The 12,363-nt window shown below is 38.7% G+C and overlaps 1 protein-coding gene across 4 annotated transcripts in view; it reads right to left on the minus strand.

The window, feature by feature from the left end:
- Nucleotides 1-12,363, minus strand: part of CUL2 (cullin 2) — an 86,912-nt gene that overhangs the window by 6,778 nt on the left and 67,771 nt on the right. For all 4 annotated transcript variants that reach the window (XM_048837703.2, XM_048837700.2, XM_048837701.2 and 1 more), the window contains exons 17-20: nucleotides 10,569-10,635; nucleotides 8,704-8,906; nucleotides 5,503-5,604; nucleotides 170-286 (exon numbers count right to left, since the gene is read on the minus strand). In XM_048837703.2, the coding sequence (XP_048693660.1) occupies nucleotides 170-286; nucleotides 5,503-5,604; nucleotides 8,704-8,906; nucleotides 10,569-10,635 (489 nt within the window). The remainder of the gene's footprint in view (nucleotides 1-169; nucleotides 287-5,502; nucleotides 5,605-8,703; nucleotides 8,907-10,568; nucleotides 10,636-12,363) is intronic.

The raw sequence follows: 12,363 nt of genomic DNA on the forward strand, positions 1-12,363 counted from the left end.
TAAGTAAAACTCCTACATTCTGAACTAAAGCAATTCTAGAAAAATTCTTGCCAGTCATTAAATATTAGTTCTGAGGGATACACTGCCTCAGTTTTGTGATTAAACACAACACTCAGTCATCATACAGCTTTTCATTTAAATCATGACAATGGACAGCATTTCCTCTTACCTCCTGAATAAGAGCATTATGCCGCAGCACTTTACGTGCTTTCATGATACGGACTATAGCAGCTTGAAGGTACATTTTCCTGTCTTCATCTACAGCACTTCTGGTCTGCTCCATCTCCTGAAATATGGGAAAAATGGTGATGCAAACACACTATGATCAATAAACATTTAGAAAACATCTACAATGCTTCTGACTTTGCTAAAGGAAAAAAAAAGTCAAATTTTAACAATGAAATCTAGTTAAATCTCAATTTTAGAGCTTCTGGGCAGGATTCTTGTCTATGAGGTTACAAAGGTTAGTGCACATCCATTTTCCCTTGCAGAAGTGGAAAACCAGATAAGGAACTTGCACTGTTCAGGCTTCTGACCAGTATAAGACCGTGCAGTTCTGGGGTGCAAGACTGGGGGGAACTAGCAGGAGCCTCTGTATTGTTGGTTCATGAGTGGCTGGGAAAGCATTCATGTAACTCAGCTGGGTGTGTCCCTGTGGATGTCTGTGTAAATGCAGTACCTGCCAGAGGTTTGTGGCTTTACAGCATCACAAAATGAGATGGAGCTCAGGCTGCTAGAACAGAGGGCTCACCAGTCCCACAGTCCAGGTTGCACCTCGGGGACCCCGTCACACCGCTAATAACCCTAACCAGCCAAAAGTACAGCTAAGGATCAGTATCAGAGTGTCCTGTCCAAATCCCCTTTCCCTGATATGTGTACGGGAACGAGAGCAGTGTTAGAGCCTCTGTAGCCCATAACTGCCACCAACAGATCCCTCTGGAGCTAGATATTTTAGCTTTAGGAACAGATTGCACAGGTATTGCAGCCTGATCTACATAAAGCATAATATAAAAACATAATTATAGCTCTGCACATTTGCAGTGTTCACTCACTGTTTAAACTGTAAAGCTCTCCTAAAATTCTACAAATCCCTTTCTTATATGTAAATTCTTTTGAATTAACATTCTCTAATGAGAAATTGTTTAAAACTGTCCCAATCTGTACTAATAGCCCATTATTCCCCCACATACAGAGACAGAAATGCTTACTGTTTCAGTCAGATTAGAATCTATAAATTATGATTCATGTGATCAGTGTTTTATATAACAAAGAGAGATGCTCCTGCCTGGAGAACCTTAATTAATTCAGGTAGACATTTCATGAAGTGGTGAAGATGTCTGAAGAGATCAGTGAAAAAAGACTCCATAAAAGAAGTGTGTTTTCAGGAGGAAGATGTTCTTGAAAGATGAAAGGAAAGTTGCTTGGTATCTGAGATGAGTGAATTCAAAGCACAAAAGGTGCCATGGAAGAAGGTGAAAATCTAAGAATGGGATAAGAGTGCAAGGGTAGCTTCAGAAAGGCTTAAAGTGGAAGGATAAAGGAGGAGAAAAAGAGCACATATAAAGGAGCACGACAGCTGAAATGGATCTTGAAAGGGAGGCCTGGGGCCTGGACTTCATGAAAAAGGCAAGAAAGCTAGAGATGAATAAAGGTAAAGATCCTGGTAGAGGGAAAAGGAATAAGCTATGGTTTCAGGATGTTATGCTCAGTAAACGAAACAAGGAATGACATGTAATCCTATTTCCATTTTTATACAGATGTGCCTGCAGCTGGCTAAGTTTTAACAACAACAACCACCTTGAGATGACAAAAAAATGAAGACTCTAGCAGTCTTACTAAAGAATGGTTCTATAAAAGATTTTTCATAGAAGCTCTGAAAGGTGGCAAGTGAAGCCCAAATATGAACCACACAGAAGCCTTGGGTGGAAACTTCTACCTCAAAAAGTTGCTACTGCATTAGCTGAGTATACTTTAAACAGAAAGGGAAACAATCAATTCAGGTTTTGATGGTATTCTTTTAATTCAACATCCACCTTTCAGGAGACAGATACTGGGCTAGATGAACCATTGGTCTGACCCACTATGGATGTTCTTACGTTATATTCACCTTGATAACAAGCATATAGACACACACACACACGTATCAAAAATATTGCAAAAATTTAAACAAAACTAGGCATCCAAAAAAGAGTTATTTCTGAAAAGTTTAGAGGTGGTGTTGATTTTGAACGGGCTTTTCTAAAGGCTCTATATACACAGTTGCATATACTCTGAAGCAAATGGCAACTGAACAGGGCCTGTAATAAGGTCTGTGGCTTCTCTGATACTGGCAGACTGGGATTTCTATAACAGTTTCATTTCAATTTAAAAATGTATTTTAATAAATAAGAATATGAATAATATAAAAATAAATACTGGAGCACACATAGTAATTGCATGTTGTTTCTGTATTATTTATTTCCAGTGTGTCTTAGATTTCTGTATTAACAATGCAACAACACTGAGGAAGTTAGCAAGGGAAAAAGATATGCTGGAAGCTGTTAGATCTTTGGACATTTTAGGAGGTGTGGAAATCAACCTGAAATCGTGGGATAAACATATTAGTTGCATATTTCTACAAGAGTGATCAGCAGTGAAGTAGCAGACACCATAAAACACCAACATTTTTATCTTGAGAGCTGAAACATATTGAAATGAATAGAATAGTTCACACCTCTCAGAACTATTGTTCCATGCTGTTCACTCAAGACAACATCACACAGTATACTAATTCACACCTTGCTCACAATTTCAAGCTTAATCTTCAGAGCCATGAGGGTTAGAAGCAATTTTTAAAAAATTGAAGTTTACTTTCTGGAATACAAATCTGTGACTAGGAGCAGGGGAAGTAGATTCTGCATCCACAGAACAACTGAATACTTGGTACTTCAATTTAAGTTAGTGAAACCCATTCTTCACAGTTCTGTAGTTTTAAATAGTTTCAAGAATGGTTTTGAAACATAAAACATTCAGTCTGATGAAAACAGGCACTTTTGAAATCTTTGCAAGTCCATATTTATCTCCTTTTTCTAGCAGTAGTAAAGGTAAGAAAAGACATTCTGATACAGGTTTCTGAGTTCTGATGTTTTAAAAAGGGTCAAACTAAGTAATCCTTTCAGGGCTGTGATTAGGTTCTAAGATACTTTTGTTTAAAAAGGACTAACAAAAAAATAGCTGCCTTAGAAGGACATGGAAGGCTAAGATCAGAGCTAGAGTGTACCCTCATGCTCACAACTTCAAATTTGATTATATACATAACTCAAAATAGAGATTCCACAATTTCTTGGGTTTGTTCTTTCGAACAAAGCCAGATATCCTACCATTTATTATAATATAATGTATTTCAAGTAGGGGATACTACCTTTAATGAAGACAAACAAGTTAAGGGTATTAAACAATAACAAATGTGTTACAGTATTAGTTTGTATAACTATAGATTTCTTTCATTAATATAACAGATATAGATACACTTCAATAGTTGATAAATGGAAAAACATTAGTATAGCATTCATACTTTAGTTCTAAGTTTTTCAAAAAGACAAAAACCTTCCACAATTAACCAATGTCTTGAATTATGACTAGATATAAGGATAGCTTTCATTAAGTGCATCTTGTCTATCTATGACTGATGAATTAAAATTTAGCTCTACTCAAGTTATGGATTGACTGAAGATCACAAAGACCTCCTGATATATACTAGACAAAGCTATCTCCCTTTTCCATCTGTAAATAAGGACAATAATTGTGGCAACTGATGGACTTTGGAGAATGTTAACTAGCAAGTTTTCTCAGAAGGGGCAAAGAGGTGCAGCCTTTTTGGTTTGTCAACACTATCCCGGTATATACAATATCTGAGACTGGGGAATAAGACGGCTCTTGCAGAAGGCTAGAATATTTTTATTAGCAGTATCTGAATTAGCTAAGTCTCTGAACATGGTTATAGCAATAAAACACATCAAGGAGTACATTGGTGGGCTAATGGTTCTTGCTTTAGATGGACTGTGAGGCATGAACGCTTTCACCCAATCACCTGAGAAGTGCACCTATAGCTTACTAACACACATCTCATGGGAGCTTATTCGTATCAGAACATGGGTCATGATTCTAAATTCAACTTCTGGGGTAATTTTTTCCACCGGAAAACAGAGTCCCTGGTAAAGAAATAACAGGGGAAAGTTTATACTGACTTCTTTTTTTTTTTTTTACACTATCTTAAAAATATTTGATTGACACTTGAATTTTTAAAAAAATTATCTCTTTCCTTCTTTGGTCTTGGGACTCAGAACCTCACCTCCCTTCTCCCATCACCCATGAACCCAGCTGCCCTTTCCGGCTGCAATTTGTGTTCCAGTAACCATGTTCGACTTTATAATAAATTGGGATTCCAAATTAGTTTTTTCCCCCCAATAGTAAGTGGTCCTCTGGCCACAAACTGCTGATGAAAGGGCAGTCAATTCCCCAGGGGACAAGAGGAGACTGTTTCCCCCCCCTTCATCATTTTCTGTCCCAAGGTCTTCTGCCAGCCCCAGTCATCCTTCTTTCCCTCTGTAAAGCCTTACGTCCACACAAACCTTGCACTGGTTTAACTAAAATATTTTTAATGGATTTTGTTTAAACCCCTTTGTAGATACACTTGGATCTGTTTACACCAGACTTACATTAATTAAGGGCATGGCTACACTTGCAGATGTAGAGTGCTTTGAGTTAAACCAGCCTTTGGAGAGAGCAGTAGGGAAAGCGCTGCAGTCTGTCCACACTGAAATCTTCAAGCGCACTGGCGTGGCCACATTTGTGGTACTTGCAGTGGCATTGGGAGTGGTGCATTGGGAGTGGTGCAGCTATCCCAGCATGCAAGTGACTGCAACGTGCTTTTCAAATGGGGGCAAGAGGGGCATGGAGTGTGGCAGGGAGCGTTTTGTGTGTATGTGGGGGAAGAGTGGGTTTTTGGGGGGGCTGAGAGCATGTCAGCATGCTGTCTTGTAAGTTCAGACAGCAGCAGACCCCCTCCCGCCACAGCATTCCACACTAATGGTTGCTTTGTCTCAGAGCAGATAAGCAGCCGGCTGTCAGAAACGGAGCTCTCAGAGGACATATCTGCATTCCTGCAGCAATTCCAAAGCAATGACAAGAGTGGCCACTTGACTTAAGGGGATTATGGGACATTTCTGGAGGCTGATCAGAGCGCAGTAATGCAACACCTCGTTCACACCGACGCCCAGGCGTTTCAGCCAAGGCGCACCAAGCATTAATCTTCTCGCCGAGGTGAAGTACCGGGAGCGCTCTAGCTGTGGAGTCAGAGCACTTTATGTGCCTTGCCAGTGTGGATGGGTAGTGAGCTAGGGCACTCCGGGGGCGCTTTAATGCGCTCTAACTTGCAAGTGTAGTCAAGTCCTTAGATGAAGTCAGTTTTAAATAACGCTTTTATTAAACTGTTGACTTTTATTGATGTTGAAAAATACTTGCCTGTGGTGTGTCTTTCTGCATTGATGTGGTAATTTTAAATTTTGTTCGTTTACTGCTGAAGTTCATATTTAATGAAAAAGTAGACTCTGCTTCTATATCTTCCTGCAATAAAAAAAAACCACATTTATGAATGTTAAAATACACAAATGTTGCCAAAAAGCATAAGCAGCATACGCATTTTTTAAGGCGGCTAACAGTTTATGGGGAAAATTAACACACCTAAAGAGGACTCTCATATGCACGGTCAGAAGTCGACTGCAACTTATTAAAGTTTTGGAAATCTAAAGATCCATTTGAATGAAGTTCAACTTTTCTCATGCTACAGCTTATTTGGGCTGTAAAATCAGCTTATTTTAGAACCAAAATGAACAGAAAGAACTGTCATATATAAACAGTGTTAATCAGTTCAAACAACGAAAGCAATTTTTTTCTATTACTGAAACTAGTTGTTTTAGTATTTCTAAAATACAATTTGGAGAGACTTTTTTGAGAACACACAGTGCACTTAAGCCAAGAGAGGAGACTAGGATTTCCATTTATCTATAGAAGAGTTTTGGGGAGACTGCTGCATTTTCCACAGTCAGTCATTCTATACATTGCATGGTTTGCTTGAACAATAAAGAAATTAACACCTACAAAATTTTTATAGTTGTAGTGTACATGGTGATCCAACTATGGGTCCTCCCATCATTCTAATCATTGCTCTTTCCAAAAAACGTGTCTGTTTTTATCCCCTCCATGCCCGATAGCCATGCTAGCTGTTCACTGTGCTCTGAAGACAATGACTCACTAAACTGGCCAGCAGGATGACATGTAGCTTGAGCACCTATCTTCTTTACCAGTTTCCAATCAAGTAATCTGTACAAGTACTACCAATTCTCCAACCACAGTAAAATGGCAAGTTACTGGGCTCCTTCATAGAGTACTTTGGAATACTGCCTACATACTGGCTGGTTCACATGCCAGTATTTAGAACACAGGAAGTCAATATTTAATCGAATGACATGCTTAGGTAGCAACTTTAATTTCACATTCTACAAGAAATCTAGCTTATTAAATTAATATTTTTTTGCCACTGAGGCACAGTTTAGACAATACATTAAGGGTTAAGGATCAGCAGTTACAAGCAATATAGCATATCAAAAACTTAACAGTTTAAGCACAATAATGCTAAGTATAAATCAGAACAAAAATACAATCTAGGCCAAACAGCCACTAGGAAGAAAATTATTCGAATGAACCAGTGAATCTATCACCAAGGGGGAAAAAAGTTAATTTCCCGTCTTTCTGAACTTGAACAGAAAGGAAGTATGGTATGTAACATATGTTGTGCTTTGCATTTTCTTTCCTAGCTGCTGTGTGGTTCAGATATTGGTAAACCACTTGCAAAACAGAAGTAAGTGCATTTCACTATTTTAGCACCCTGGAGTTCACCAACTTATGTAATAATAAGTACGCTGATAGAATGTGCACAGCTCAGCTTTCTCATTGTTGGGTGGCGTGAAAGGAAGACATAATTCGTATAGGTGCTTTGGTACATGAACACTCTAGCTCAGGGGTGGCCAACCTGAGCCTGAGAATGAACCAGAATTTACCAATGTATATTTCCAAAGAGCCACAGTAATACATCAGCAGTCCCCCATTAGCTCCCCCCGCTCCAGCCCACCAGCAGCGCTGCCAGTCAGCACCTCCTGCCTGCTGCAATCAGCTGTTTCGCATGTGCGGGGCGGGGGGCGGGAAAGATGAGGGGGAAGCAGTGAGTGCATGGCAGGCCCGGGGGAAGGGGCAGGGACCTTGGGGGAAGGCATGGGCAGGGCCCAGGGCAGAGCAGGGGGTTGAGCAGTGAGCACCCCTTGGCACATTGGAAAGTTAATGTCTGTAGCTCCAGCCTCAGAGTCAGCGCCTATGCAAGGAGCTGCATATTGACCTGCATGCGGTTCTGGAGCCAAAGCTCTAGCTAAAGGACAGATGCATACAAAAGTTAACATATCAAGAAGGAAAAATTACAAAGCTATTGTACTCCCCTTCCAGTCAGAAGTGATGTTAAAAAGAGATCTTTTTAGTTAGTGGGCATAAAGTATCAATTTGAGGTTCCAGAAACAGAAAATTATGAAAAGTATTATACATGAAAGTCAGAGATAGAAAAGACCCATTAGATCAGAGGTTCTCTACCTTTTTCTTTCTGAGGCTCCCCCCCAACATGCTATAAAAACTCCATGGTCCACCTGTGCCAGAACAGCTAGTTTTCTGCATATAAAAGCCAGGACTGGCATTAGAGGGTAGCAAGCAGTGCAATTGCCTGGGGCTCCATGCTGCAGGGGCCCCCAGAAAGCTAGGTTACTCAGGCTTTGGCTCCAGTCCCAGGTGGAAGGGCTCAGAGCCCCATGCTTCAGCCCCATGCAACGGGACTTCAGCTTTCTGCCCTGGGCCCCAGCAAGTCTAACCTTAGCCCTGCTTGGTGAACCTCCTGAAAGCTTTTCGCAGCTTCCCCTCCCCAGGGGTCCTCAGACCTCAGGTTGAGAACCGCTGCATTAGATGATCTCGTCCAGCCCCATAAGGATAGAACACAATCCCCTGACAGAAGACATATCAGATAGTAAATAGAGCATTTCTCTCATATATGCTACCTATTTTTTGCAAGCCTTTTGGTACCTTCAACTAAAAAAACTTTATTTCATGGGCCACTTTATTCTAAGACTTTAAGAGACAATACTGAACAAGTGGTTTGGTTCCAGCATCTGGTCAGTGCCTTTGCACTGCCTCCGTCCCAGGCCATAACAACTCTTCTTTACTCCAAAATCAGCCTGGCTCTAGTGGAGCTATGCTTAGAGTTTTCACTGATAGTTATTGCCTCTGAAGCCCTAAAGGGAAGGTTTCGCACACAAAAGGGGCTCAGCAGAAAAGAGAATACTGCCTCAGCTGTATTACCTTTTCAGCAGACCCTGCTGGTGTACAGCCAGTGTGAGGAATTTGGATAGCACGTCTGTTCGTCTATCCTCCCCACTGGCTATTCCATCCAGAGGTGGGTGCTAATGCCTTTCCCACAGGGATCTGAGAACAGGCATAGGGGAAAATAACACGGACCTAAGTGAAGAGCAAACACTTTTTTTTAAAAACAAAACAAAACAAACAATCATGAGAAAACAGAAACAAACCATGACTGGAAATGTTACACATTCTCTTTGTGACATTACAACGTACCTTGTCTAAGTCATGGTTGATCATTTTGACATCAAGTAACGATTTGATGGTTTTTGTCAGTTCCTTCTCATTCATCTGTGTGCTATCCTGAAGCTCTTTATAACTGACAGTTTCACTGTTGTTGAAGGCAAGCAGTACTGCCATTTGGTATGTTGTGACCATGGCTACATAAGGTTTACACAAATAGTTCATTTTTACTTCACCTGTAGTAATAATAATAATAATAGTTTCATAAACTGGTATAATAAGTTTGCAATTATGTTGTAAAGTCATATAAGACTTGAATATTAAAAGCTGCATGTGCAGTCCTGGACACACACTACTACAGATGTGCATACAGATCAGGGATTTGCACGGGTTTTAATCTAGCTGTGTGTGTAGTGTACACCCTGTTTGTGTAGTCATTTTTGTATGTGTGTACGCAAACAGATTAATGGACTTTTAAATTAAAAATTCAGTATGCTATAGGTATGCAACATGTTTGAGAGATGAAGTGAAGCCTGCTAATATTGCACTTGGACAGGGCAGAATTTCATTTATAGTAATGAAGAAAGTAAATCCCAAATAATTTCAGTGCATTACAATGTTAAAATTGCTGTTAACACTGTCTTAAGTAAGGATGCACAATGGAAAAAGAGAATTTTCTACAAAGGGAGTTTTCTGAATATTATAGTTTCTTTACATTTCCCTTGAAAAAAATAAGCACCGGAGAGAACTTGTGGGGGTGGGGCGTGGGGTGGGGTGGGGTAGGGTAGAACTAGACTAATGGGGATCCTCAGTTGTCATGCCAGTGCATTCATTTGAATATGCAATGCACTGCTGTGTGCTACTCTGACTTTATCATTCACCTTTAAAAAATAGGCTATGGTGCTCAATTATTAAGGACCCGGTTTACTGAACTATTGGAAATATAATGCAAGTGATTGATAGTAAATCATGGCTTAATTAATGCTACGAATCAAAGTAATATAATTTATATAATTTAGAATGAGCAGGGAAAAAAGTAAAATCATCAATTTTATGGCTCACGGAACTAAAGGATAATAAGTTAAGTTCCCTTTAAGTTGCGTGGCCACGCAGCAGGCTATCAAGGGCCATGCAGGAAGGGAGAGGCACCCCTTCCCTGGCCTGGCCCGGCCCTCCCCTGGAACTGCTGTAACTGGGGAGAGGAGCCCCTACCCTGGCCCAGCCCAGCCAGAGCTGCCGTGGCTGGGGAGAGGCACCTCTCACCCGGCCCCAAGCTGCTGCGGTGAGAGAGGGCTGGGGGGAGTCCTCACTCCCCTCTGCAACCCCGGGGCAGCCTATAGCCCAACCCCCTCATCTCCAGCTTCCTCCTAGTTGTGAATCACAGAGCGGAACCTCATGCAACAGGCCAGGGAAGCCAACTTATTATTAATTTTTTTAAAATGGTAGTTGGCAATATAACTTAAACTAGTCTCACTTAAAACTTCTGTGTACTCATGTTAAGCTAAAAGGTAAAAGGCCACCCAAGCAGTCAAGCAGTACAGAACAATTAACTGGTTGAAGGTCAGCTCATTGGATAATAACCCAGAAGTTCTGCCATGGCTTTTAAAGCCTACAATGTACATCAATGTTTTTTTTTTAAACCAATAATTGGATGTAATTAATTATATGCATAAAATGTAGATTATAAAAGATTAATTAAGAAATGCTGCTTCAGTAAGGGCAAAACCATGTTAATATACTATGAATGTAAAAAAAAGACACATGGCTTTATAAATAACTGTTTCAAATTGGAAAGGAGTTTATATATATGTAGAACAGAAAATTATTTATTGCCTGTTATGTGAAGCATGTGCTATTTTGTAAGTTTTCAACACACCAGAAATATGCATTTATTTTACCTGTACAGAGATAATGTAACCAAGTAAGCTTCCTCCCACTGAAGTGCTGACTGTAAAATAATTCAAACTGTAAAACAAAAGTCATCTTCAGTTATATCACTTATAACTATTTATAGCCTTAATAATTCACTGTCACTTTACCATAGTTAGTAGAGAAGAAATACTAATTTAATATTCAATATTTTGTACCTACACATTTAAAAATACTACACAGTATTTCTTCATATATTTACAAGGTGTAAGTTGAAAAATTTGAGCTTTTAGTTTTGACCAAAATGTCTTAGCCAAACGTGTTTAAATATATATATTATAATTTGAAACCTAAGACTTTTAGAGACTGAATATGTCAGAGATGACATCAAGAAATCATCATATGAATTAACAATCAATGCTGTAGCTCAGTATTGTTCAAATACAAGTGTTGTCAATATCGATCCCAAAAGAATAAATTGATAAAATTTGTATAACAATTATTAAAATATTGTACGATTATTATAGTATTAATTAGGATATTAAAAGTGCATTACTACTATTACGGTTGTTACATTGTTGCTTCTATCATCATATGCACAGTACAATTATATTTGTAACCTTTCCTTTGATGCAATCATAATCCTTCATAAACTAATTTTGATTCACTGTTTCAATCAAATTAGAAAACCCACTTCATTTGTGTTTTGATATAATTTAGCTAGATCTAGCTGTTTTGATGGATGTTGCTATTAAAGCAAATCATATATAATTATTATATATTATGATATATACACATTATCTATGGTGCTGCAAAAATATGGAAATAATCTAGATTAACATCTCTCAGAATAACTTGCATCAATAAAGAAATGTAAAAGATAATTCAGGAAATGTACCATAACATCATGTACTAACCTGACTGCTTACTCATGATACACATGATGTAATAAACTACATTAGTGTTTTAAATTTCTCAGGTATGAAAATTTGAACAAACAACGGATTTTCAACACAAATTAAGAGGTCTGGAGAGTCAGATAATCAAGAAAGTTCCATACAATTAATTTATTTTAGATTAAATTTATTCTAATTTCAGAAATTTATTGTACACTACAAATACGTACCCATTTTTATTTTACCTATTTCCTCCATACATATTTATTTTAATAAATTAAAGGAAGTGGATGCTTAAAGAAGAGTTATTATTAGAAAGACCTCAAAAAGCAGCTTTTATTTAATTCCCCAACCACAGGGGTGACGACTTCTCAGAGCATAGCCCACTGACAGCCAGAGATTACAAAAGAATAAAAAGCTCAGAAGAAAAACAATTATTTTCTCTTAATGATTTCTTTGAAGCCGTTTTGAGCTAGATCTATAGAGATTTTGTATCTTCCTGAAGTAAGCTCAATTAGTTGTACGACTCTACTGACTAAATAAAGTCAAAAGCAGAATGCACCATATTTTGATTAACACAACTCTAAATGGCACAATAAAGTCAGAAATACAAGTAAAAGCTGTAGCTAACATTTAATTCTGTACATCTGCAAAGAAAAGAAAAAAAAAAAAAAAGAGGACGATAACTAGTAGCAACATGGCCATCAGATAATCCCCTCATTATTATTCACAACAGGGGTCCAGCGAGCCACAGAGATATACTACCCTTAAAAAGCAAAGAGTGTCCTTCAAAAGCATCAAAGGTGGATTGAATTCCCCTTTACGGTGGCATTGGCCAGCCTGTGTGGATCATATTAGTATTGTTTCACTTTGCAAACAGTTAAAAATTAAATTTCAACATCACGGTCACAATCCAATTAATAATTTT

The sequence above is a fragment of the Caretta caretta genome, chromosome 2, assembly GCF_965140235.1.
Source record: "Caretta caretta isolate rCarCar2 chromosome 2, rCarCar1.hap1, whole genome shotgun sequence".
Taxonomy (NCBI): domain Eukaryota; kingdom Metazoa; phylum Chordata; order Testudines; family Cheloniidae; genus Caretta; species Caretta caretta.